The following is a 27935-nucleotide window of genomic DNA, read 5'->3' as shown; positions in this document are numbered from 1 at the left end:
TAAGAATAATGGGATATTTTATTCTGTTTGAATGAGATATACTTCTCTTGTTCAGGAGACCTCTGCTGAAACAGCTACATGCAACACACCTTCAATAATTCTTCCGGAATGTGCCGTTAGACCAGTTACAGAAAGAGACACACATGTACCTCTCAGGTAATTAATGCATGCGTGCCATTTTATTTCCATGATCATTAATTGTCACCTTTGGTGAGATGGGCAGGCATATACATTTGTCACACAAAAAGGAAGCTTTTGCTTGACAAAAAATGTTAATCTACACTTATGTGGAAAGAAAAAAAAAGTGGGATAAAAGAAAAGGAATTTCTGTTGCTAAGCTATGCGGGTGTAAAGCATAAAAATCACACGATCACACCAATTTTATGATGGCAATTGCAACAGTTCCAGCTATAGTTGTTACAAGAATTCCACATGGGTGTTAGGCATAATATTATGTGATCCTCATTTGCTAACTTCTGCCTATTTTCCCATTGACTTTGCTTGTGGAAAATTAGCAAGGAAGGACACAAGTAGCAATCATGACCAGAAGATGTATAATTGGGAGTTGGTTGCCATGCATCCATGCTACAATCACACGACTGTAGGAATGCTGCAGTCGTTGCAACTAATGAGATAGACTCTTGCCTCATAGAGATAAAGGCTATTCATATGAAGCAAAATACACATTTTTTTTCAAGAATAACATAATTTTAGAACGCATGGATTTAAAAGGAGAACTTAAAGTAAGGATTTAAAGTTCAAAGGAAGTAGAGCCTCATCTTTTGAATAAAGATAGATACCAGCACCTTTGGACAATTGTACTTTTCATAGTGGAACAGTTATCTTCCTCCTCATCTGCCCATTATCCAGTTCCTTACCCATCATCCCATCCTCTATCGTCCCCTCTACTCCTTCCCCTTCCCTACTGCTTTTCCATGTTCTCTTTTTCATCTTTTTACTACTTGCTTTAACTATTTTTGCATCGGTAGGTAGCTGAAAACAGAAAATAGGACTGTCAGCCAGTTTTCAACCTAATAGTAGCTGATACTCATTGTGCCACAATTTTTAATTTATGTCCCACCTATTGTTAACTTTGTTTTTTTAAAGGACATTATTTATCTTACTTTTAATGGAAATAGAATATTTAATTGAATTGCTTTTTTTAAAAAAAAACTGGACTGTAATAATCCAAAATCTTTTCCTACATACATAGTACATGACCTTCATTATGTAGGAAAGTACTTATTCCTTATGATCTTTATTATTTCAGTTTGTTTCCATAAGAACCACTATGATATTTTTAAATAATAATTCAGAATGCTTTTGAATTCAGATAAGTTTAATAATTTGGAAATATATAGTTCATAAACCATTTTTCTAGGTTGCAAGGCAAAGTTCAACTCAATAGGAGGAGGAGGAAGAAGTATTATGTATATTCACTGTCTTTGGTTACTTATGATATAAAAGAGAGATTAAAAAATCTAATAAAGATGTAAAGGCTACCCTGTTTCCCCCAAATAAGACCTCCCTGGATAATAAGCCCAATCAGGCTTTTGAGTGCATTCACTAAAATAAGCTCCCCCCAAAAAATAAGCCCTCCTCGAAAATATTGCAACACAGCAGCAGCCATAAGGTGACCTCTCTCGCCACCTCCTGCACCTCAAAAATAATAAGACCTCCCCAAAAATAAGGTCAAATGCTTATTTTGGTGGTCAAAAGAAAATAAGACCTTGCCTTATTTTCGGGGAAACATGGTAGTTCCCACTAGCTCAATGCATTCAAATGAATGAGTACATAGCAGCAGCATTTGGATGGCATCTTAATTTTGGCCTGTATTTATAGATCACAATTTACTAATTTAACAATAAATACAGAAAATAATCAATATTTTGTTCACAGCACAAAATAAATATGAATAGATTCATGGAAACATTGTCATGCCCATAGATGCATTAATACATAGATGTACATACCTGCTCACACATATTGTTTTTACATTTTAACAGTTTTCAATATGGGTCTTTCCCTTTAGGCCTGTTAGCCCTCATCTGCGACATTCTAACAGAAATGCTAGAAAATCAGGGAGCTCTTTGACTTCTGTAGGTAAGAATCATATCTTGTTGCCTTACTTTTTATTTCAAATTATTTATACAAACAAATTGGCAGAATTTCAAATGTTGCTTCATTTGCTTCCATAACATTGATTCTGTTCTAAAATATTGTATGGCCCCTTATATTGTATGCAGTACAAAAATTTTTGATCTTATTTTGTATATATTATAGTCAGAGAATATATAAGATGGTTAAGAAAATAGAAGAAATATATATCACTTCAACGTCTTTTGGGCTTCATACCCTTACAAACATATCCTTCACACCCTTACCAAGAGAATCCATTGATGTAATCCTGAATGTTTACAGGAATGTCACATTCCTGTAAATGTCAAAGAACAAAGAAATATATCACTACCTAACCTTGTAGATGCCAAATACTATCTTAACTTCTGACAATTTTATGTGCTATTGTAACCAACGTTGCCTCACACAAAAACTAAACACTAATATGACGCTACCTACAGGCTCAATTATAATACATTTATTTACAGATAGTAAAAATACATTACAGAATAGAGAACTACAGTACTTGCCCTCGTTTAGCTGGTCAGTTGTAGTAGACATTTACCAATAGTTTGTATGTAATACACTCATTACAGCAGTCAAGAAGAAATACTTCAAATGTGCAGTTATGTTATGCATTCATTGTTAATGCAGTACTTTCCTATTTAGATAATGAAGGTCATGTAATTGATCTCCTACATGACCAACTGCCAGATATACAAATATCTGATGAAGATAAAAAGAAGAACTTTGAACTATTAGAAGAAGCAAAGAAGGTGAGTGAGAGGTTCCTCACACGTAGAGGAAGAAAATCAAGAAGCAGCCTTTCAGAATCACCCACAGGTATGTATTCCAAAATACCATCTTTCAGACTCTGTGCAAATGGAACTCATGGTTATCTGACCTACGACAACTATGATCTTTTATTCCAAGACTCATGTGTAGAGGAGTACACAAAACAGAAAATGTGTTTCATTTCAACACTGATGCTATAAATGCTCTGTATTCCAACTGTTCATTATTTATTTACTTACTTTCTTACTTACTTGAATTATCCAGCTTCCCCCAATTCCAGATAGTTTACCATAGAGGTTCTATTCAATCATCCCAGACTGGCCACAGTTTGACAGAAATAGAACAATTTTGTTCTGGAATTGCTATGTTCAGATCTACTAAAATCTTACTGTGATCTCCCTGTTCCTAGACCTGCTGCAAATCTAGCATCCTAAACACTATATCATAATGGCTCTGGGAAAAAATCACTGATTTTATAAAATGCTTTTGGGGATGATCCTTTCTGACTGTTCCATCCCATACAGAACGATGTTTAAGAAGTACATTGGTACCTTGGTACTCAAATGCTTTGAAACTCATCAAATTTGATAACACATTTTGACACAGTTTGTCCCTGTACTCATTATTTGTTTAGTACTCAACATATAAGCTACTCATCACACATCCCAGAATCAATTGACAATGAGTACCGAGATACCACTATACCACAATGTTGAACTAAACTCTTTTACCCCTTCTGTGTTTTGATGTCTGTAACACTGATTTTATAGTGTAATTTTAATACATGATTTGAGTTTAACTTCACCTTTATAGAAAATTTATTTAAATGCCTCACAAGTGACATCTTTATTTAATGCAGCTTTATCCCCATCACTAAGCCCCAGTGTTTCACCTGCTTCATCTCGGAGCAACTCGTTAACTCTTCCAGATCCAACAGGTAAAATCACTAGTGCAACATTCTAATAAAGAATAATGCTTTTGTGTTGGTTTATACCTCCATGCTCCATAAAGTTGACTATTAAGAGGCATTGTAAATATATTTACATAGAGGTTTCCTTCAAAAATTTAATAGGAGTTATTTTGCAGCAGGGAGTTAAAATAAAAAACATTATGTTTCTCATAATGGTCAATCAAACCAGCAACTCAAGAAGGAAAGCTGAATAGAGAACGCAACACTGTTACCTTCAAGGTTGTACTTATTGGCATTTTGGTTTTGACCCTGAGGGTTCAATTGGATCTATCATCTGCTCATAATTAGGTGATATCCACAAATTTGTCTATTTTGATCACTTTTAAAACTCTTTTTACTAACCTGGTGCCTTCCAGATATCAAATGCCCTTAGAACTGCCACTATCCTGGCACTAGATTGGGGAAGGCTATTCTTAACATGCACTGAATATATTTGATAAAATAATCTTAACAAACAAAATAAGGAATGCAGGAAGATCTGAAACAAGTCATATAGATCTGGGTTTAATTTTCAGAGAGAATATGAATTAGGTAAAAATTATCAGGGAAATTAATAACTTTTCTTTGCGAGGATGTTTCATGACTTCAGAGAAAGGCTCCTCATACAACAAGATCCAGAGTAGCGCATTCTCAGCAGCAGGTTATAGGTGTTCAAATGGATTGGCTCATAAGAGAATTTCTAAGGTGTGCAGTGATTTTCTTGAAATTGTCATGCCTCTCTTTAATGTCTGATATGTTTCAAACAAGGTAAATACTTTCATCGCATATTTTTCATATTATAGATTCTGATATATGCACGTCAAGTGTTGAGTCGGTGTCTCCATTGCAGGTGAATATGCTTTAATATTCTTTGTTCATTTAATATAATCAGATAAACAATGTTATTTTGAGAAATGGAATTATATGGGCAGTAACTAGCTTAGCTATGCTACGCTGAGTGATTGCATCACCAAATCTGGGCATGTGGTCAGAATCCAATGTGAGAGAACAGACTCAAAAACACTATGAAAGGTCACTTGGAAGGAACCCTTGGTGAATGAGTGAGCAGTTTAACATATTTTTTTCTATTGAGAAGAGCTAGTGCTTTTAACCCTCTCCTTATCCAGTTTGTATTGTTAATACAATTGAAATGTCTAGTTTGGGGTGTGTAAATTTAGCCTCTTGGAGCAGGGAGTGCTGTCAAGGGTGATTGATGCTTCAGTCAGTAGTCCAGCCATTACATGAATTTGCATCACTTAAAAACTGCAATTAGTTCAAACTTCAGTAGCCAACCAGTTGGTGAAGGAAATCCCTATCTAACAAAATGAAATCCAATGTTGATTTAAAAATAAGGTTCTACATTTAGGCAAGAAAAATCAAATGCACTACTCAGTAGTAGTAACTGTGAGCACAAGAGTCCTCTCACACTTACTAGTACTAAATAGTGCATTTGATTTTTCTTGCCTAGTGTCCTAGTGGACAAGCACTTAAATATGAGTCAGCAGTATGCTACAGCTGCCAAAAAAGCTAATGCAGTCCTAGGTTACATTAACAGAGGGATAGAATCAAGAACATATGAAGTGTTAATACCACTTTATGATGCCTGGGTAAGACCACATTTGGAATATTGCATCTGGTTTTGGTCACCATGATATACAATACAATAATAATACAATAGCAGAGTTGGAAGGGACCTTGGAGGTCTTCTTGTCCAATCCCCTGCCTAGGTAGGAAACCCTATACCGTTTCAGACAAATGGCTATTCATCATCTTCTTAAAGACTTCCAGTGTTGGGGCATTCACATCTTCTGGAGGAAAGTTGTTCCACTGGTTAATTGTTCTAACTGTCAGGAAATTCCTCCTCAATTCTAAGTTGCTTCACTCTTTGATTAGTTTCCACCCATTGCTTTTTGTTCTACCCTCAGGTGCCTTGGAGAATAGTTTGATTCCCTCTTCTTTGTGGCAACCCCTGAGATAGTGGAACACTGCTATCATGTCTCCCCTAGTCCTTCTTTTCATTAAATTAGACATACCCAGTTCCTGCAACCGTTCTTCATATGTTTTAGTCTCCAGTCCCCTAATCATCTTTGTTGCTCTTCTCTGCACTCTTTCTAGAGTCTCCACATCTTTTCTACATCGTAGTGACCAAAACTGAATGCAGTATTCCAAGTGTGGCCTTACCAAGGCATTATAAAGTGGTATTAACACTTCATGTGATCTTGATTCTATCCCTCTGTTTATGTAGCCAAGAATTGTGTTGGCTTTTTTTGACAGCTGCTGCACACTGCTCGCTCATATTTAAATGGTTGTCCACTAGGACTCCAAAATCCCTCTCACAGTTACTACTATTGAGCAAGATACCACCTATACTGTGCATTTCATTTTTCTTGCCTAAATGTAGAATTTTACTCTTTTCAGCATTGAATTTCATTTTATTAGATAGTGCCCAATGTTCAAGTTTGTCAAGATCCTTCTGATATAAAAAAGATGTTGAGACTCTAGAAAGAGTGCAGAGAAGAGCAACAAAAATTATTAGGGAACTGTAGGCTAAAACATATAAAGAACAGTTGTTGGAATCGGGTATGTCTAGTTTAATGAAAAGAAGGAGTAAGGATGACATGATAGCAGTGTTCCAATATTTGAGGGGCTGCTACAAGGAAGGGGGGAATCAATCTATTATCCTGAAAGCAGGACAAGAAGCAATGAATGGTAACTAATCAAGGACAGAACCAACTTAAAACTAAGGATAAATTTCCTGACAAAACAATTAATCAGTGCAATTGCTTGCCTCCAGAGGTTGCGGGTTCTCCAACATTGGAGATTTTAAAGAAGAGATTGGATAATCATTTGTCTGAAATGGTATAGGGTTTCCTGCATGAGGGGTTGGACTAGAAGATCTCCAAGGTCCCTTCCAACTCTGTTATTCTATTAAGATCTCTGATCATAGAACATTTGCATCAAAGGTATTGTACTGGTTGCCCGGGTTTTTCTGGATGCAATTCAAAGTGCTAGTTTTAACCTATAAAGCCTTACATAGGGTGGATCCAGGTTCTCTGCATACAAATAGTCCATTCAAATTGTTTATTTATGAACTTTTGTATTTCAAAAATAATGTTGGTAAGTCTCTATGGAGACTCAGTATAGCGCCTGTATACTATACTGTATCTATAAAGAAATTGGATAGATAGCAGTGCTGTGTTCTGGTTGAATATAAATGCTTCTTGAGGGAAACATTTGTTTTCTAGAATTCAAAAACAACCATTTTTTCTGAAGTAAGAAATATTGACAAGATTGCTTCTACCACTGAAATATTGTTGCTGGTGCCTTCAATAGAGAAGCAGGGGCTTAGAAAATATAATGCCTAAGAGAAACTGATTTTAAGTTAGTTTGTTTAATTTCAGAATCCCACAAAAGGAATGCCTAATCAAAAGGAGAATGAACAAAGAAAAGATTCTCAGGGAAGAATGGTTCCTCACATAACTGGTTTGGAAAGTCCAAAGGAGAAGGTGTCTGAACAAAAGGAGAACTTTGATTCATATAAACATATGGATAATCTGCCTCAATTCTGCACTTCAGATTCCAACACTGGCAAAATATCTCTTAGTAGCAGCAAGAACTTCTATGAAACTGAATTAGGGAAAGAATTCCCTAAAAAAATTAAAGGAAACGACTTTTCTTTCAAAGGTCATTTACCTGGACCAGGAATGATTGCACCAGGCCCGAAGTTAAAGGGCTCAGCACCACTACTGAAGGATTCCAAAGTTTCTAATAAAACTGAATTTAATGCATCTAGTAACCGCTCTCCTCTACTACAAGCTATGTCATGGGATCATCCTGAACCATGTAATGTAGAAAAAGCACCTTTCAGACCATCTGAAGGTATTAAAAACTCTGCTGGTAATATAGCAGCTGGTAATATAGTAACTAAGCTTCCACCATTCAAAGACCTTCACATACAAGTTCAGCCAATTCGAATGCAGAAACTGACAAAGCTCAGAGAGGTGAGTTTTGATAAGTTTGATATGGGGAAGTTCTGCGTAAACTATACAGTATTTGTTTCAGTCTTATGTAATTGAATAGCATTACTGTATAATGATGTAAATTATATTTTAAACCTGGAAAAATATTATTTTGCTTCCATAGTTTATTATACCAGAAATGTACAGTTTATTATTTGAAATGTGGAAGATGGGTAAAATGAGTAGTCTGTAAGGACGGAACAAACGAACCTAGCCAGACTTTTGGGAATTCATTCAAATCAATTGCACAAAATAAATGCCTCTACCTTGATGTGATAGACTTCCCTTCTACCTATCATGCTGAGTTATAATATAGAGTGTAATCAGTGTCTGCTGGATCAGACCCCTGACCCATATGGTCCAGCAATCTGTTCTCACAAGTGGTCAACCAACTGCACAAGGAAGCCTATTAATTTCCCCACATGTTACTTTCACAGGCAGCTATACTGCCATCTGCTCAAATAGCCATTGATCTCTATGACTTCCATTAACTGATCCAGCATTTTTTGAAGCCAGCCAAGCTGGTAGCCAGAAAGACAGCCCTTGATTTTATTTTTGTAGGGCTTAGACTCTGGAGATTGTGACTATAGTCCCCATCATTTTTTGTAGCCTCTCCAAAAGTCTGTTCAATGGTATTTGTGCAATTTTGGATTGTGGTTATCATCTTGTCCTTTCATGCGGTTACTTTTTTACTTTTCAAAAAATGATTTTTAATATTTGCGTCCCCAAAATTATAGCAAACTGTCAACTGAAATGAAATATCTAAGACATTATGTTTCCTGTGGGAAGAGCTTATTTTCCTGTGCATTAACAGTCACAGTGGTTATATTTATTACCTCCAGTTTATCACTGGCAATATGACTCTTATTTCTGGGGAACCTAAGTGGAAGGATGTTCCTAGGCGTATCCGGACTATGACTTCCTGCAGGCTTTTGATTGGTTACTGCAAGAACAGAGTTTTGGACTAGATAAGGATTTGGTCTGATCTGGGAAGCTGTTTTTATAGTCTTAATATTTGCAACATGATTAGAAGTTCATAATTATTCTGTTTCTCAGAATTAAAAGGGCTATTATAGCAGATCTTAACATTTGCAGGTAAAGATGGGAAGCAATTTCTGTCTGTTTTTTTTTTATGCCTCAGCAAGAGGGAGGCCTTTTTCCTTCATATTCAGAGACAGGTAGCCTGCTCCTTTGTGAGGGCTGGAAGCAGTTACTCCCTTTCTACTTCCTGGAAGAAGGGGCTGTCTTCCTTCCTTCCCAAAAAGATTGGTATCAAGGACGGATAGTTGAAGGTGGCTAGATAACATGGCCTTCCATTCTAGCTTCAGATTCATAAAGTGGAGATTCAGTTTCATTTCTCATATGAAGAATCAATACCTTTAAAATTATTATTGCATTTAGAAAACATAACTAGCTTCCATTCGGAAAATGAACATAAATGATGGTACAGCATTGTAGCTTTGGGCTAGTTATGTAAGACAGTAGGCAGGAAGAAGCTGACAAATTGTCCTGTCATGTTAGAAAGTAATATTTATGCATGAAATAAACCATTTTATTTCTTCACAGCCAAAAAAAAATCTTCCTTTCTTTCTGGAGTTACATCATTGCATATAAATCTGTAATGTTCCTTTAAGAGTTTCTGCTATAAATGTGTTTCCGTTGCTTTTATATATTGTTTTTCACTAAACTGATCTCAAGAGAACCACTTTTGCACATAGTCTCTCTAAAATGGAGCAACATAAAGGCAAAAATCAACAACCCTGCACTAGGGTAACAGTGCAAAAATTAATAGCTCATAACCAGTACAATTTGAATAGATCAGAGACAAACGCTAAATACAGCCATTTAGAAATTATGTTGAACATTTTATTAACTTTGTTTAAGGAAATCAGTGATGTCCCTTCTTATGTCAGTAAATATACTCTTAAGTCTTACACGACAATATACTGTATATTAACAAGCACTTATCCTTTAATCTTCAAATGTTTAAATAATATTTAATATTATTTTAAATCGGTTTCAGAGGGATATGAGCACAGATCAAGTGAATGGGTTTTTTAAACATAGCCTAATAGCTTATAATGTAAATGTAATGTATAATGTAAAATATAAACCACCAAGTCACTTGCTGTAGTGCTAGTATGTTAGGAATGTTTCAGCTCTTATAGTTTAATGGAAACATTAAGAAGTTTATGGATGGTAGTTTACAAATGCATATGACAAGAAAATGCCTTTGCAATACAGTAGTTTGGTGTATCAGTAGAAAGAATATTGGGTTTAAAAGTTTAATTGCACACATGGGAGGTTGATTTAACAGAGTTTGCAGTCTTTTTGGCCATGAACTTAAAAGAAAATATCTTTCTGTCTAGCTAATAACAGTTTATATGGCAAATTTGTCATTGCTATAGTATTAATGCTAGGAGGAAAAGCTAATTGGAATTTCCTGCCTCCCCACATAACAATTAGTGACAAATCCACTATTATATTAGTGGGGAGAAACCCTACTGGTAATACCACATACACCATTAGAAAACTTGTGTGAACTTTAGGTTCATTAGTTAATTTTAAGAAAAACTCTTCAGTGTATATAAGACTACTGGGGGCATTTGGGAGATTAGTGTTGTTGTTTTTTTTAAATACTTTATCGTAAGAGACATGAATTTAAATTGCATTTTACTATTTTATTGTGCATTAATATATAATTTACTATAAATAAGCTGCTCAGTTAATATGTTGTTGGCAACTATATAAATATAGTAATTAAAACAGCAAAGAAGTGATACTGTAGCTTGGTAATTTTAAAAGTTTTTAATACTAGAGCTATTTTGAGACATACTGTATCTACTGTGCTTTTTAATAGATAGATTTAGAATACTTTGTTTTACTGTTTCCCAATCCATTTGTGGATACAGTTCAGAATGTGGCTCATTTTTAAAAGCTCTGTGCTATTTATGAATTGAGATGAAAAGGGACTGGTGGCAACTAGTGAGACTATCGTACTTGATAGTGATGTCATGTAATGAAATTGGCTGTCCTAGCACCTTCTTCTTCTTTTCCTAGCTCTTTAGTTATTCCCACCAGTATTATTTTAACAATATTTTATCCTTTTAATATTTTTCAGGTATTATTTTTATAAGGGATCCTTTGTGCTCTTTGAACTTGATTATTTTCTTGCAGATGTTTCATTACGCAAATCACTGATGATACTGTATTACCTAGTTTGGGTAATGAAATGTCTGCAAGAAAACAAGCAAGCTTAGAGAGCCCCAAGGACCCCTCATTTCAACCCTCAGCTACATATATTGGTATCATTTTTAAAGTTGGGAATCATGTTGGGAATGTTGTACAGTGAAGGATAGAATTTAGACTCAATATTCTTGTTACTAAATCAAGCAATTCCTAGATTACTGTCAGCTTTATATGTATTTATAATACTGTATTTAGTAGACTTTATTCTGTTATTGAAAAGTTATTTTTAAAATAAAAGTATTAAGAAATAATTCAAGATTTTTTCCTCCACCAGGAACATATATTAATGAGAAATCAAAATTTAGCTGGACTTAAACTTCCTGATCTAAGTGAAGCTGCTGAACAGGAAAGAGGTGAAATACAACTAAATATATTATATATGATTAAAAGGGAAGTGGCATGACTTTGGTAGCCACGCCACTTTTCTAACCTTGAGCTTTTTGCTAAAAATCTTAGTAAGGATGACTTAATTTGTAATCTCCCTCTAAATGAGTATAGGACATGAGTGAAACTCATGGGAGTTGGCATCCAATAACAGTTAGAGAACTATAAGTTCACCATTATTGTAATGAAAGGGTTCCACTATTATGGAAACTATACAAGTGTGTATTGTACATGTGCTGTGTAGAAAATTTGCAAATGACTCTACAGTGGACCCGTGGTCTTAAATACAGTTATATTCAGTTGATTACAATGATATTTGAGATCATTAGAACTATTACCAGACAACCTATCAAGCAGAATATAGGGACTGATTATGCATTTGCTGAAAAATAAAAGTCTGCTTATTTTTTGAATAATGGAATATTCTTTGATCATCCCTTGGAGTATTTGAGTTTTATTTTAATCAGTAATGCAGGAATAGATTTTTTAAAATTAAATCTATTCTGAAATTGGTTGCTTAGAGCAGAAATGCCCCCCCCCCCCCATCCAACTTCCCACAATATTTGAACTATCAGAGTGTGATACTTACCGTATTTATCGGCGTATAACATGCACCGGCGTATAACACGCACCCCCCATTTTAACACAAAAATTTGAGTAAAAATTTTTTTCATTAAAAATAAATGACTTGGAAGCTCGGAACTTAATGTTGGATTAAAATTTATAACATTAGAACATGAATTATAACATTAACTCCTCTTAAAAGGCAAATATGAAATGAAAAAACACCTCTTTGAGCAAAAAAACTTAATCAGAATCACTGCTTTTTGGAAAACCAAAAACCTCTTCCTCATCTTCACTCTCTCCCTCTTTTTTCCCTTCCTTCCCCCTTCCTCTTGCCTATCAACTTCATCCTCTTTGTCTTTCTGCTCTTTCCCTCTCTTCCCCTTTTCTTCCTACCTCCTTCCTTCTCCCTCCCTTCTTCTTTTTCTTCCTTTCTTCTTCCATCTTCCTCCTTCTCCTTCCATTCTTTCTCCTTCCATCCATCTTTTCTCCTTCCATCTTCTCCCCCCCTCCCTTCTTCTTTTCCTCCCCCCTCCCTCCTTCCTTCCTCTCCTTCCCTTTCTCACACACAGGAAGGGGAGGGGGGCTATCTAGTCGCTTTCACAGCATAATTTCTTTATCTAACTTTTAAAAAACAGTGTGCAAATCAAACGAGATTTTCGTAACCTGCGAAGCACCAAGTTATATTATGTTGTTACAAATTCGCAGCTACTCCATTCTTTCTGATAGGGAACTACATTTCCCAAGATGCCTCAGGTCCTCAAAGCGCTGAACGCAGCTTTGCAATTGACTCCAGCGAGGCCTGGCAGCCGCCGGCTGGGGTGGTTGTCAGGGCGATGCGGAGCGGACGCGCCGTTTGTTACTGCTTCCAGCAATCAAGACGGACAAGGGAAGCGACTGAAACGGACGCTGGCCGCAGGAGAGCGAGGCTGTTGCCAGCCGTTTCACCTTGCGCAGCGAATTTGACTGGGTCCCGGGGCTTCTGCCGGGTGGCAGAAGCCCGGGACCCAGTCAAATTCGCTGCGCAAAGTGAAACGGCCGGCAGCAGCCTCGCTCTCCTGCTGCGGCTTCTGTTTCAGTAGGGAAGAAAACTTCCTTTCGCTTCCCGAATTTGACTGGGTCCCGGGGCTTCTGCCGGGCGGCAGAAGCCCGGGAAGCGAAAGGAAGTTTTCTTCCCTATTGAAACAGAAGCCGCAGCAGGAGAGCAGGGCTGCTGCCGGCCGTTTCACCTTGCGCAGCGAATTTGACTGGGTCCCGGGGCTTCTGCCACCCGGAGTATCGGCGTATAACACGCAGGCAGGGTTTAAGCTTGCAATTTTAGTTTTAAAACTGCGTGTTATACGCCGATAAATACGGTAATATTCTTCAGTTGTCTGGTTGTTTCTGTTTTAGTAATGAAATGTTTTTTTTTCCTTTAGGGTCTTCACCAATCCCTTTCTTAGTGGAGGAGGAGGAGTCAAAGAATAGATGTGATGCCATGCCCAACATTCCTGACATACTTTTACGAAAACTTGGTGTACAAACACCATTTTCAGGAAGGTAAATCCATCTGTGAGTGGTGTTTTACTGTCTGAACATATGTAATGAAAGAAGTATTTAATCTCATTAAAGCGAATTGGGAAGAGGTGGAGATTCTCAATCCACTTTTGTCTAGAAGACCATAATGTAAGGAATGTAAAGTAATACAATTTTACAGAATTAAGACTATGGTGACAAGGGTGTCAACCTTCCGACTAATGAATCCAACCAATTCAGCACTCTGAGACATACAGCTTTCTCAAAGAACTGATTTACTGAGTACATCATTTTGTCATGGATAAAAACAAAACTATTGTTTATATTTAACTATTTCCTGCAGTTTCAGTATAATTAAATAATAGATAATTCCCTCCCTCATTGTCACAGGTCACATTGTCCAATTAGGCTTTCTGGCATCTCCTTGGCAACTCCTTCTAGTCTCTGGGCAGCACCTGTTGAGATGACCTTGGTTACCATGGGATGGGAATGTTCTGTTTTTATTATCTGGTCTGACATTCCAAACCTCTCCCCCCTCCCTTTCTGTGTGGCAATCTGAGAAACGGAAAGATGACTGCGGAAGGCCTGATCTGTTTTGAAGTTGACACAGGGTTTTCTTCTCACTCAACTATGAGAGACCCTGAGCCAATCATGACTTTCAAATTTTCCAAAGTTATTCCAAAATAAAATATTATATGTCACCTTGAGCTCTGTCATTTCATAATCCTATAATATCAAGGGCATATAATCAATTATTACAAGTAATATGGTTATTCATTATATTTTAGTATGCTTGTCATTCAGTGGTGGGATTCAAATAATTTAACAACCAGTTCTCTGCCCTAATGACCAGCTGTGCAGGCATGGCTTGGTGGTTATGTGACTGGGTGGTCGTGGCCAACTCAACATCACTCACATTGATGGGCGCTTCATCTTAGCTGTTAAAATGTAATAGGGTTAACTGGAAAAGCAGTTTCTGTAAGGGAGAACAATAAAGATTAGGTTAGAAACAACACCAGAATGTTTCCTTCCTGCCTTCCTTACAGGATTAGACCTTTAAAGTGGAAAAAAACAAAATAAGATTTCTTCCAACAACTGGTTTTCCAAACTGTTTAGAAAGTTAACAAGCGGTTCTCCTGAATAGGTGTGAACTGGCTGAATCCCACTACTGTTGTCATTGAACTCTAGAGAAACATGATTCACATTCTATAACCTCATGAAATGCTCAACTGACAGCCACAATAATGATGCGGGTTCTGGGTGGACAACCTTTTCTTTTTAAGGAACCAAGATTCTGTATCTTACAATGTAATTGTTAGACCTGGAAGCCATCTTTTACATTGGGCCTTCAGGCCTGCCACATTTAAAAAAAATGGGAGGAGGGGTTATATAGAGTGTGAGAGATATAGTCAAAATAACATTCCTTTCTCGGAGAATCAATGACATCTTGCTCTGCACTTGGAGTGGTATGACTGGAAGGCATCTCCAGTTGGGACGGTGCCTGATTGGATCATGTGATGGACATGTGGATGTTGGGCAGGGACTTGAACTTTCATCTGGGTGGGAAAAACCTGGAAGCTTTCAGATTCGGGTTTCCCCAGATGTGCCAATATGACATCTCTAATAAAATGGAACTTTGAGGAAACTCAGGCCTCAGAGTCTTCTTTTTTTAGGGGGTGTTACTTGGAACCCTGACATTAATAATGAAATTTAAAATGATAAAATATGAATTAAATGTGCTTGATTTTGAGTAAGACATGTCATAGTATATTTTTTCATTCCCTAATTACAGCATATATGCAGTTAGCTGATTATTATCCAATTAAGAAAATGGCCTGTTAGATGCTGATTAAGTATACAGAATAAATGGCTTTTTAATGTAACATATAGGTTATTCCTGTTCTTATTGCAGTGCTCCACCACTTACTGAACGAGAGGTTGAGGTAAGTGTTTTTAATCTAAACAGCACAAAAGCAATCAAGTTTTGTGTGTCACATAATTCTGATGCTGATCATTGTTTTGTTGAGAAGCTTTACTTGCTTTCCGGGAATGCTATAATTTTCAGTTAAAGACTTGATGAAAATATATTTGAAGAATGTTCTCAAAACTTCATTTACAATAAATAGAATATAAAATGTGTCTCTTATAATAACATATTTGAACATACCAGATTAGATCAAGAGGTAACAGAAGAATTCTATTTAGCTGCCAGTACTGAGTTATGGAACAGGAATTAAACTTAATTGGATCTGTGATCAGGATTTTCAAGAAACAAAAATCAAGAAACCATGATAGAATCAAAACTTTGTATACTTTTGCTGAGAAAAGCCGGCACAAAGTTATTTTAACTGTTACTTTCTATATCTAGCATTAATTTAGAAACACTCACCTTATCAGATAGCCACAATGTAAAAATTCCTAGATATGCAGAGGTTCACAGCCCACATAAACCTAAGTTTACTCACCTTTTCTTTTACAAGAAGCTTTTAAAACTATAGTGCTCAAGAGACTGGTGCCTAAGAATTATCACATCAAAAAGCACAAAGCTGGTTTTTGGTTTTCCCCAAAAAGCCTTTTAAAGAATATATCTCTCAGGGCAATTTCTTACTCAGACTTTCTATTCATTTCTACAAAGAAAGAATTGGCAATTAAAAATTGACTTCAGCTTCAACAACTAAGTTTTAGCATTTGAATGGAAGGTCATTAAGAAATCTTAATACAAATTAGACTGGGGAATCAGGGAGAAAAACATCCCAGAATATGAAAACAGTCAATCATTTCTTGGGTAATTAAAGGAACTACACAGACTTGTCGATGAAACCATCAACAGTTTTTCTCAATTGGAAGATACTTTATCTAACTAGTTTTCCCAATCTGGAATTTCCAGCTGTGATGTGGCCTTCCTGAGCTCCATTTTCCCTGGCAGAGACACTGTGGGTTGGTCCTTCGCTTTTTCCAGAGCAGCCCCACAGGGCCAGATCTAACCACCCTGCGGACCAGATCCAGCCCAGGGGCCTTGAGTTTGATACTCCTAATATAAAGCAAGTGTTATGTACATGTTGTTGTAGGTACCTTAAGCCCATTTCTAGTTATACAGGTAGAATTTTTTTGAGCAGGGAACATTACTCCCCTCAAAAGCTAATATGTAAGAGTTTGCTGGTGGAAATTAATTCCTTCGTTCATCTTCTTTAGGATTAATGAAAAGAATCAATTAATTTTTATTTCCCTGCAACAGAATGTATTTGTACAACTTTCATTGGCATTCAGAAATGATAGCTATACATTGGAATCAAGAATTAATCAGGCTGAAAGGGAAAGGAATCTTGCTGAAGAAAATACAGAGAAGGAATTAGACAACTTCAGGGGAGCAGTTACGGTAAGACAAAACATGCTGGGAACCACAGAATGTTCTGTGTTATGTATTTTTAAATTTTCAATAGGTTACTTGTTAGATTTCTGTCCTGGCTTTTTTTTATAGAAGCTCAAGGCAGGGTACATAGAATTTCTTCTTCTATGAATTTCAACACTGTGAGGTGAGTTGGTCTAAGATAGTAATTGTCATGCAAGGAGCTTCCATGATGGACTCAAACTCCAAAATCCAAACATTTTGGAAATAATCAGAACAGCCCATTTCAAATTCAAAACAGTAGGAAGCTTGAATATTTAAAATTCTGAAGACTTTTTCTTCCATCATGAACATATTATCACTATAATTTGTGTAAGGTCAGAAATGGCCTTCAATGAAAAGAGGTACATGGGCGGAATAGACAGCTTACTTTCTGTCTCTCTATCTGTTTGTCTGTCTATTCCTCTATCTATTAAACCCACCCACCCAATTATCCATTTGTCCATCCATCTATCTATCTGTCCATCCATCCATCTGAGTTGTTTTGGATAATGATTTCTTGAAAGCCAACTACCATCATTTTGAAGTAGTATCCATTTTTAAGAAAGTTAATTGTACTGGCAGTGATAATAATTGACATAGTATATTAAAAGTTTCCATGGTTTCTGTCAAGCCAGCCTCCCTCAAGTAACCAAAAAAGAAACCACTTAACTCCATTTCGCAGAATTAAGAGTACTTTTACTGGTTATGAAAAGATAGCAGCTAAGCAAAGCAAGATCTGAGGCAAATCGCGTGAAATCATAGATATCAATATGTGACCCAACCCCCTCCCTCCAGTAACCCCATCCCTAGTCCAATCTGCAAACCCCTTACGTGTCATGTGAGTTCCATCTTCAAAAAGCATCATCAGGTTGGTATGCAGTACAGTTGGCCTCCCATCACTATCTCCAGCTTGCGTAGTAGATGGTGAGAACAAAACTCCCTTTACACAATCTCTCCTGTAATTAAAACTTCTCTTCCCAAATACCAGGCCTCTCCCTCCCCGTTTCAATGGCAGCCGAAAGCAAGTAGCGAAACAGAGGCTGACAGTTTCTGATTAACAGATCCCACTCAAACTTTTAAGAAATTCTCAATTATGAAAACATGACACAGTGAAACCATTTTCTAAATTTTGGATCCAAACTTTGGCTATGTTCATTTTTATGTATAAAAAAAAGAGCCTAAGAATTCAAATATTTGGAGTTAACAATAACTATTAATAAGAAGTACTGCTAAACAATTAATTCATCAAAGCATGCATTTTCCTGACTGGAATCAGGGTGTCTACACATTTTCTGACTTTTCTGTCTATCTAGCTTTTGGTAAAATATAAGAACATTTTAAATTCTAATTATGAAGACCTATCTTTTATCTCTTCAAGATAAAAAAAATTCTAACAGTAAACGAAAAACACAGTATATTGCTCAGGTATTTTATATTTTCCACGTTAATAGTGGATTGATGGAACAAGTGCAAAATACAAGTAGATTATAGTTAGAAGATGATTATTATTCTTTATGCTTTTCTGAGTGAGAGACAGAGAAATGGATGATAAAAGCCTGCTCTTGACTAATCCCTTAAGTAGTTATTTGGATGTTGACTGTCAACAGTATGTCTAGAATAAAATAATATCCTTTCATGTTATATTATATTTTTAAGTTTTTAGATTTTTAGAAACAGATGAAAACTTACTCTGTGGTGCCATTTTATTATGTTTATGGCAAATTATCCTTTTATGGCTTTATTGCCCTTTGACTTTTCAGATTAAAATAATAATATTTTTAATTTATGATATAGTTAATATACAATACAATAGCAGAGTTGGAAGGGACCTTGGAGGTCTTCTAGTCCAACCCCCTGCCTAGGCAGGGAACCTTATACCGTTTCAGACAAATAGCTATCCAACATCTTCTTAATGACTTCCAGTGTTGGGGCATTCACAACCTCTGGAGGCAAGCTGTTCCACTGATTAATTGTTCTAACTGGCAGGAAATTTCTCCTCAGTTCCCTCCTTGATTAGTTTCCACCCATTGCTTCTTGTTCTACCCTCAGGTGCCTTGGAAAATAGTTTGACTTCCTCTTTCTTTACCACTTTATGATGCCTGGGTAAGACCACATTTGGAATATTGCATCTGGTTTTGGTCACCATGATATACAATACAATAATAATACAATAGCAGAGTTGGAAGGGACCTTGGAGGTCTTCTAGTCCAATCCCCTGCCTAGGTAGGAAACCCTATACCGTTTCAGACAAATGGCTATTCAACATCTTCTTAGACTTCCAGTGTTGGGGCATTCACATCTTCTGGAGGAAAGTTGTTCCACTGGTTAATTGTTCTAACTGTCAGGAAATTCCTCCTCAATTCTAAGTTGCTTCACTCTTTGATTAGTTTCCACCCATTGCTTTTTGTTCTACCCTCAGGTGCCTTGGAGATTAGTTTGACTCCCTCTTCTTTGTGGCAACCCTGAGATATTGGAACACTGCTATCATGTCTCCCCTAGTCCTTCTTTTCATTAAACTAGACATACCCAGTTCCTGCAACCGTTCTTCATATGTTTTAGTCTCCAGTCCCCTAATCATCTTTGTTGCTCTTCACTGCACACTTTCTAGAGTCTCCACATCTTTTCTACATCATGGTGACCAAAACTGAATGCAGTATTCCAAGTGTGGCCTTACCAAGGCATTATAAAGTGGTATTAACACTTCACGTGATCTTGATTCTATCCCTCTGTTTAGCAGCCTAGAACTGTCTTGGCTTTTTTGCAGCTGCTGCACACTGCTGGCTCATATTTAAATGGTTGTCCACTAGGACTCCAAGATCCCTCTCACAGTTACTACTGTTGAGCAAGGTACCACCTATACTGTGCATTTCATTTTTGTTGCCTAAATGTAGAACCTTACACTTTTCACCATTGAATTTCATTTTATTAGATAGTGCCCAATGTTCAAGTGTGTCAAGATCCTTCTGTATCTTTAGCCTTTCTTCTGGAGTGTTGGCTATTCCTAACAGCTTGGTGTCATCTGCAAATTTGATGAGCTCCCCATTTATTTCCTTATCCAGATCATTGATGAAGGTGTTGAAGAGTACTGGGCCCAAAACAGAGCCTTGGGGTACTCCACTGCATACTTCCCTCCATGAAGATGCAGTTGCATTGAGGACTACACTTTGAGTGCGGTTGGTCAGCCAGTTACAAATCCATCTGGTGGTGATGCTGTCTAACCCACATTCTTCTACTTTATCTAGTAGTAGGTTATTGTCTACCTTATCAAATGCCTTACTGAAGTCCAAGTAAACTATATCGACAGCATTCCTCTGGTCCACTAATTTTGTCACATTAACAAAGAATGCAGTAAGATTAGTCTGGCATGACCTGTTTTTGACAAACCCATGTTGGCTTTTGGCTATTACTTTGTTTGCTTCTAGGTGTTCGCTAATTCGTTGCTTGATTATCTTTTCCAGAATCTTTCCTGCTATTGAGGTCAGGCTGATAGGTCTGAGGTTTCCTGGATCTGTTTTTTTTTTTCTTTTTTTGAAGATAGGAACCACATCAGCTCTTTTCCAATCCTCTGGTAATTCCCCGGTGCTCCAGGATCTCTGAAAGATATAGTTCAGTGGTTCTGAGATCTCATCTGCCAGTTCCTTCAGAACCCTGGGGTGTAATCCATCCAGTCCTGGTGATTTGAACTCATCTAGGTTAGGCAGGTGCTCACTTACCATTTTCTTCCTTATTTCAATTTGTGTTCCTAATCTGATTTTTGTGGTGCTGATTTTGATAGGTTGGACTGTTTCATCCCTTTGTGTAAAGACAGATGCAAAACATGAGTTAAATAGTTCTGCTTTCTCCCTGTTGCTTGTCACCTTCTTGCCACTTTCTCCCAGCAATGGACCAATTGTTTTCTTAACTTTTTTCTTGTTTTAAACATGTTGGAAGAAGCTTTTTTTTTGTTATTTTTTACTTTTGTGGCAAGCCTTTCTTCATTGTGAGCCTTAGCTTTCCTCACTTCATCTTTACATGCTCGGGCTATTTGCTGATATTCTGCCTTAGTTATATCCCCCCCCCCTTTACACTTTTTATACTTATCTTTTTTGTCTTTCAATTTGTCAGAGAGTTCTTTATGCAGCCATGCTGATTTCTTTTGGGAGCTGTTATTTTTCTTCTTCATTGGTATTGTATGAGACTGGGCTTTTGTAATCTCATTTTTCAAAATTTCCCAAGCTTCTTGAGTTGTTTTCCCCTTGAGGATTCTCATCCAAGGAATGTTTCCCAAGCTCTCTCTAAGTTTATTGAAATTAGCTCTCTTAAAGTCCAAGACTCTAGTTTCACTTTGTTCTACTATTTGGGTTTGCATAATGTTGAATTCCAATATTGCATGGTCACTTGCCTCCAGGGTTCCTGTGGCTTCAACACCTTCTATCATTTCCTCTCTATTAGTGAGAATTACGTCCAATATGGCTGATCCCCTTGTTCCCTTCTCTACTTTTTGAGAAACAAAGTTGTCTGCTAGGTTTGTTAGGAACCGGTTGGATCTTCCACTTGGTGCAGAGTTTGTTTCCCAGTTGATGTCAGGGTAGTTAAAATCCCCCATTACTATTGTGGTGTGCTTCCTACATACCTTAGTTAGCTGACTAGCAAAAAGTTCATCTACTCCCTCTGGTTGGTTGGGTGGCCTGTAGTATAGACCTATGGCAATGTCATTTCCCCCCAAACCTTTAATATTGACCCAAATGCATTCAATATAGTTCTCACCATTGTTGTGCTCTGTTTCTGTTATGTTATGGATATACTCTGTTTTAGTCTTCAGCTTCCCTATGGCATCACTCTGAACATAGAGAGATGTACCAAAGGTTATTGGAAGACATTGCTGTACTTCATCGTTTGGCTTCAAGACTATCCAGTCGGGCTGAAATGGTTGGCGCTGTTCGTCAGGTAAAAACTATTAAAACTGCTGGTTAACTATATATTCTCACTCTGACTTGATTATTGGTCAATACATGACTAATTCTAGCTAAAAAAAGAGACTGAAACCCAGATAACAGGCATGATTCTAAAATAATATCCAAAAGTCTGAACACCCTAAACTGGATTTTTGGTCCATCTAGGCTAGTTCCTTCTCTCTCTCTCTCTCTCTCTCTCTCTCTCTCTCTCTCTCTCTCTCTCTCTCTCTCTCTCTCTCTCCCTCTCCCTCTCTCCCTCTCTCCCTCTCTCCCTCTCTCCCTCTCTCCCTCTCTCCCTCTCTCTCTCCCTCCCTCTCTCTCTCTCTCTCTTTGTCTGTCTCTCTGTGTCTCTCTGTCTGTCTCTGTCTGTCTCTGTCTGTCTCTGTCTCCCTCCCTCCCCATTTCTCTTTCTCACTCACTCCCCTGTCTCTCTTTCCCTTTCTTTCTCTCTCTCTCTTTCTTTTTGTCTTCCTTTCTTTCTCTTTCTCCCCATCTCTCTCTCTCTTCCTATTTTTTAACATACCAGTACCACTCTTGAGGTTCCAGGCAGCTGTTTTTTCCAGCCTTGTGAGAATATCGCTCTAAAATTTTCTTACAATACACAATAACTTTACAGTTTAAGCAACCTTGGACTGAAGGCGTTCAATTTACTAATGTGGTGGAAATGTAAATGAAGTTTCACACAGAATAAATAGATAAAATAAGGTAAACTAATTAGTAGTTTTCAAGAAAAATGTACACAATAGTAAGGTTTAAAAAATGTGGTTTAGTTGGCATAAACATATGTTGATTTTGAGGATCTAGCCTTCAAAATGGAGGATCTCAGAATATCTGATACTTTAAGAGTCCTTGGGTTCATAATGCATCCAGGAAATCACCTTGAATAGTATCATAGCTTCTGCCCTTAATGGGTCGTAGATTAAAAGAATTTGGATACTGTCATTCCCTGGAACATTTATCTGAATATTAGTAACAAAAAAATGACATTCTCTATGGCATACTCATTACAATATGCGCCAAATTGGCAGGATCTCCTTATGAGTAAAATAATATAGCTAAATACTGTTATATACTACTGTTTCCTTGATATCTAAAATATACCTTTATGTGCGTTGTTTTTATCTATTTCTTCCAGGAAAAACGTATGTCAAAGGCCACTGAAGTTATGATGCAGTATGTAGAGAATTTAAAAAGAACATATGAAAAGGACCATGCTGAGCTCATGGAGTATAAGAAACTTGCTAATCAGAATTCTAGCAGAAGCTACGGTTCTCCAGGTAAAATGTCCTGAGATTTTAAACACACCTTTGTATTGCTGTAAAACCTTTATTTGCTCTCCCACATAATTATAGATAATATGGGGTGTCCCAAAACTCTTACCATATTTTTTAGGAAGCTTAAAACTGCATTGAAACTTTTGGGACATCTTGTGCATATAAAATATCTATTTATAAATAAATATAATATTTATTTATTGAATGAAATTGTGCATCTTGATTTAGGCTTAGCAGGAGGCAGCCCAAAGCTTAAAAACTAAGTGCAAACAGGCTTGCTTTGTACCTGTTTTATGGATTACTAGAGAATTCCAGAGCTCAGAGCTAAAATGAGAACTGAAAAACAATGTGGAAAGAAGGCTGTGATAAAGCTGTTATTGAATTGTGGCCGTAGCTATGAAGTCACCTGGAATCAAACCCCACTTACGTAACACTGTATTTTTTTTTAAAAAAATCTTGATTTAAGTATCTTCAGAAAAACTATGAGATTGGAACACATTCAACCAAAATATCTATGGAGATTCTCAGTCATCCAAGTCTTGGTTGTCCCAAAGGTGCTTTTTCAAGAGCCAACTGGGCATTCTCTGGTTTTGCCTGTCATTCAAGAAGCTTCTTCAGTTCAGTGCTGAATGGATGGTCCCCACCATCCAGTCAGAGCTGAAGAAGCTTCTTGGATGAGAAGTGAAACATCTTCAAAGAAAAAACAGAAAGTCTCATTACTTCTTGAAAAAGCACCTTTGGATTCAACCAAAATGATGTTCCATATAGATCATCATAACAATATTGTATCAAAGTTTATAATAATATTTAATGTTGCTTGATATGAGCCTTCTTTTCAATATAAAACAGACTGGTTAAATAATGTATTTTGTCTTTTCTACCACCATTTTTCCCATTCGATTTTGTTTCATACTTTGGAACAGATGATGGTGTACCTCGGACATCAAGATCCATGTCTCTTTCTATTGGAAAGGTATTTTTCCAAATTTTAATAACCTGCTTAATGTGCTATTTGCATAAGTATCCATTCTGGAAAATCTTTTAACTAAACCTGTGCTCTTCTTCACCCATGAGATGAATCAGGCAACTACTTAAGAGAAGACTTATCATTCATGGTGTCCTAGGTAGGATATCTAGGTAGCTTACAACACTCCCAAGCCAGTTTGTGATCTTATTTCCAGGTTAGCTACAATGCAGAAGGAAGATTCCATGGAGCTGATTTTTATTTGAAAATGCAGGAGATCTCCAAAATGTGGGAAGATAGTTTCCCCATTTGAGAGAATTGCTGTCTCATCCTTCCTCTCAATTCTGGAATATTAGCATGAGGGAAATGTTGGCATGATAATTATATTCTCCCCCTCAGTAGCTCACATAAAGTGATTGAAGTAAAACTGCTGATACACTGTCACTTCCCCCTGTGTCTTAGGCAGGAGATGAGCCATGTACAAAGCACGAGGCTGTTTAGACTTTTGAGTTTGTTTGTTTTTGCTTTTTGTGCAAAATTGTTTTGGGTGGAGACATGACATTTTTACTGCTGCAACCGGGTGAGGCAGGACTGAGTTTGAATGATTGAGAAACGGAAATAGTGAAGTGTTTCAAAGAAAACATAAATTTAACATAATATATAATTTGGCCCTTAGGAAGCCACTACATTAAGAACTTAGTTATCAGAGACTTGAGAGACCGCCTCCTGCCAGTCATCTCCCAAAGACCTATTAGATCCCACAGACTAGGTTTCCTCCGAATTCCATCTGCTGGCCAATGTCGGCTGGCGACTCCTCGGGGGAGGGCCTTCTCTGTGGCTGCTCCAGCCCTATGGAACGATCTCCCCATTGAGATCCGGACCCTTACTACCCTTCCGGCCTTCCGCAAAGCAACTAAGACCTGGCTGTTCCGGCTGTTGAATTATCCAACCCCATTCGAGGTTACGACTGTTGTTGAATTTTAAATTGTTGTTTCTATTTTTATCTTTGTATCCCCTTCCCTTTTTATTGTTAGCCGCCCTGAGTCTTCAGGGAATAGGGCGGCATACAAACCAAATGAAATGAAATGAAATGAAATGAAATGAAATGAGAGACAGCAGACCTGAGGCACCAATAGGGAATCAACTCCACTGGAGGCAATGAAGTTTGCTTCTGAGTAAACATGTATAACATTATCCTGCACTTTGCATTCTGTTAGATTCTTTTACAGAAGTGTTATGGAGCTGCAGAAACTATTGCCGCTGTTTGAAAGTTACAATAAAATTACTTTGTAAATTTGGTGGAGTTGTACAGCAACTGGATCCTGAAGTCCCATGGTTTCCTTTCTGCATGTTTTGCTCTAATCTGTTTAATTGTATTTCCCATGAAACTATCAGCAATGTCTAAATTGAAATATAACACACTTTTTTGTTTTAGTTGCCTCGAAGGAGAGTCAGTGTTGCTGTTGTTTCAAAGTTTGAGCTCCCAGGCCAGTCACCTAGCCAGTCACCTATACCCTTGGTGTCATCTACCCTGGTAAAATTTAAACTTGGAAAATTGTATATAAATACATTTTTATGACTGTAACTTTGTTGCTATGATTTATATTGATTGTTTTCTAGTATGATTTGATTGCTTAATTGTACCCTATGACTATCATTAAGTGTTGTACCTTATGATTCTTGAGGAAAAATCTTTGTCATAAAAATCTTTCTTTTATGTACACTGAGAGCATATCCACTAAAGACAAATTCCTTGTGTGTCCAATCACACTTGGCCAATAAAGAATTCTCTTCTCTTCTATTTTAAAGAATAAAACTTTGATTTCAATTATTTAAAAATTCCATATATTCTAAATCTGGCATATATAAAGATTCATATAAATATAAACTAATGATTATAATTATACTCCACATGTCATTAGTATGCAGCTGGAAGTGAAAAAGTGTCTTAAAACTCTGAAGGAAGTACTTATCAATCTTCCAGTTTATAGTGAAATTGTTGTCTATTGGATAAATTAATTATTTGGAAAATACACAGATTATATTTTTCATGTTATCAGGGTATATATTTAAATGCAGTTTATGTTCTTAATGTTTGAATGACAGTAAATGGATATCTTTATTTACAGTCTGAATCATCAAATGGAAGAAGCAATTTGACATCAACTCCAGTCTTACCTGTAGTTACAGAGAAGTGAGTACATGAATATTTATTTAAGAGTTACAATTATAACTGGCATTAAAAAAATCTCCTTTTTCAAAAAAAAGCAAGGCAATATAATACAGCTCAATAATACATATACCGGTAGTAATACAGTAATAAATATAGTAATATAGTAAATAGTAATACAGCAAGGATTCAACTGTATTACTATTCTTAAATATATATTTTGAGGAATAAATATAATTATCTTTTTGGTGGAGTATTCTTTTTGCACTTGGATTATAGGAAAAGAATATGGTTGGGCTTACATACCTGTTTCCTTGCCGGAATGTTCAGAAATAAGGCTAACTTTGCCAAAACAAAAAGGCATGTAAGATGGAATCCTTAAAAATGGGGAATAAAGTAATGTTATAAGCATGAAAACCTTGTATTTTAGAGAGAAATTGAGCTCATTGGGAATTAACTATTCAATAAATTTATATAAGATTATAGCTTCAAGCTGTGATGGGACCCAAAGTCAGCATTGATTGTATCTGTTTCTTACTTGCTACCTCCCATACATAAAAGGCTCATTTAATTCGATCACATATTTTGCTCAGAACAGAAATCCAACTTTAAAAATCTCCACAGATGGCTTTCCAGCTTCTGATTGATTGTTGGAGTTTAATGGAGTACATCTACACTACAGGTAGTCATCATTTAGATCCTCTATTAACTAGCAACAGTAGTAGAAATACAGAGAAGTTAATTAAATCCTACACTATATTCAGATGCCAAATATGCTCTTTTCCATCAATTCCTTTTACCATATTTTTACAAAGCAGTCCATACTGGCTTCTCATTTTCTAGTGCTTACTAGACCTTATATTACACAAACCAACCATCTTCTGTGCAAAAACACACATAATCGCAAATCTGACATTTAAAAAAACACTCAGATATCAACAGTCAACTCAGAAAATTTTGTCAGTGACCTCATCAGGTCCAGTGAAAGCTTATCCTATAATAATTTTGTAAAAACTGTCATTAGATTTTTTTTTGATGAAAGATAAACTTGACCACCTTCCTGGAAGTTGCAGATGTAATGAACAGATTTTAGGTTTCTATTTGTTTCTTCATTTGATATATTCCTTGCTTTTCCAGCTATTTCACTTTTCTTCAGCAGCTTTTTAAACACAAATCAAAATTTTGACCTAGAAGAAAAGAGGATGGATGGATGGGTGGGTGGGTGAGAAGTTGAAAGTGGAAAGGGGAGCATGGGAGGAGGAGAGGAGAGGAGATGCTTTCCAGAACAAAGCCAAACTTTAAAGCATGAACTTCAATCAGATTTGCAAAGGCTCAATCCACTCATTCAATAAACCAGTGCATAGATTAAATCCTGCCATGTTGGAAGCAGTCCTACATATATTTGCTATGATTTAAAACCATGACTTACCCACATGGACAAAATCCAAGTAATACAAGCAAAACCAGGAAGTTTCTTAAGTTTCTGATGTGCCACAATATCTGGTTGTTCAGAAGTCTTTGTGAGACCAACTTTTGCCCATGTAGAGGTCCACTATCTCCATTGATGAGTATTTAAGACAAGATAATGCTTTCCTCTTGTGGCTAAAGGTCT

General features: G+C 36.7%; 1 protein-coding gene across 1 annotated transcript in view; it reads left to right on the top strand.

The window, feature by feature from the left end:
• The window catches only part of MRVI1 (murine retrovirus integration site 1 homolog), a 44974-nt gene that overhangs the window by 4947 nt on the left and 12092 nt on the right, over positions 1 to 27935 (top strand). Inside the window, exons 2-16 of the mRNA XM_032209082.1 lie at positions 56 to 156; positions 2033 to 2103; positions 2788 to 2961; positions 3773 to 3850; positions 4666 to 4712; positions 7264 to 7863; positions 11405 to 11483; positions 13497 to 13617; positions 15506 to 15536; positions 16829 to 16969; positions 21776 to 21907; positions 23051 to 23192; positions 24113 to 24162; positions 25589 to 25687; positions 26283 to 26347. Of these exons, the coding sequence (XP_032064973.1) occupies positions 56 to 156; positions 2033 to 2103; positions 2788 to 2961; positions 3773 to 3850; positions 4666 to 4712; positions 7264 to 7863; positions 11405 to 11483; positions 13497 to 13617; positions 15506 to 15536; positions 16829 to 16969; positions 21776 to 21907; positions 23051 to 23192; positions 24113 to 24162; positions 25589 to 25687; positions 26283 to 26347 (1931 nt within the window). The remainder of the gene's footprint in view (positions 1 to 55; positions 157 to 2032; positions 2104 to 2787; positions 2962 to 3772; positions 3851 to 4665; positions 4713 to 7263; positions 7864 to 11404; positions 11484 to 13496; positions 13618 to 15505; positions 15537 to 16828; positions 16970 to 21775; positions 21908 to 23050; positions 23193 to 24112; positions 24163 to 25588; positions 25688 to 26282; positions 26348 to 27935) is intronic.

The sequence above is a fragment of the Thamnophis elegans genome, chromosome 1 (genome assembly GCF_009769535.1).
Source record: "Thamnophis elegans isolate rThaEle1 chromosome 1, rThaEle1.pri, whole genome shotgun sequence".
Lineage (NCBI taxonomy): Eukaryota > Metazoa > Chordata > Lepidosauria > Squamata > Colubridae > Thamnophis > Thamnophis elegans.
The sequence above is the reverse complement of the archived record's forward strand: the minus strand, read 5'-3'. Positions and strand labels throughout refer to the sequence as shown.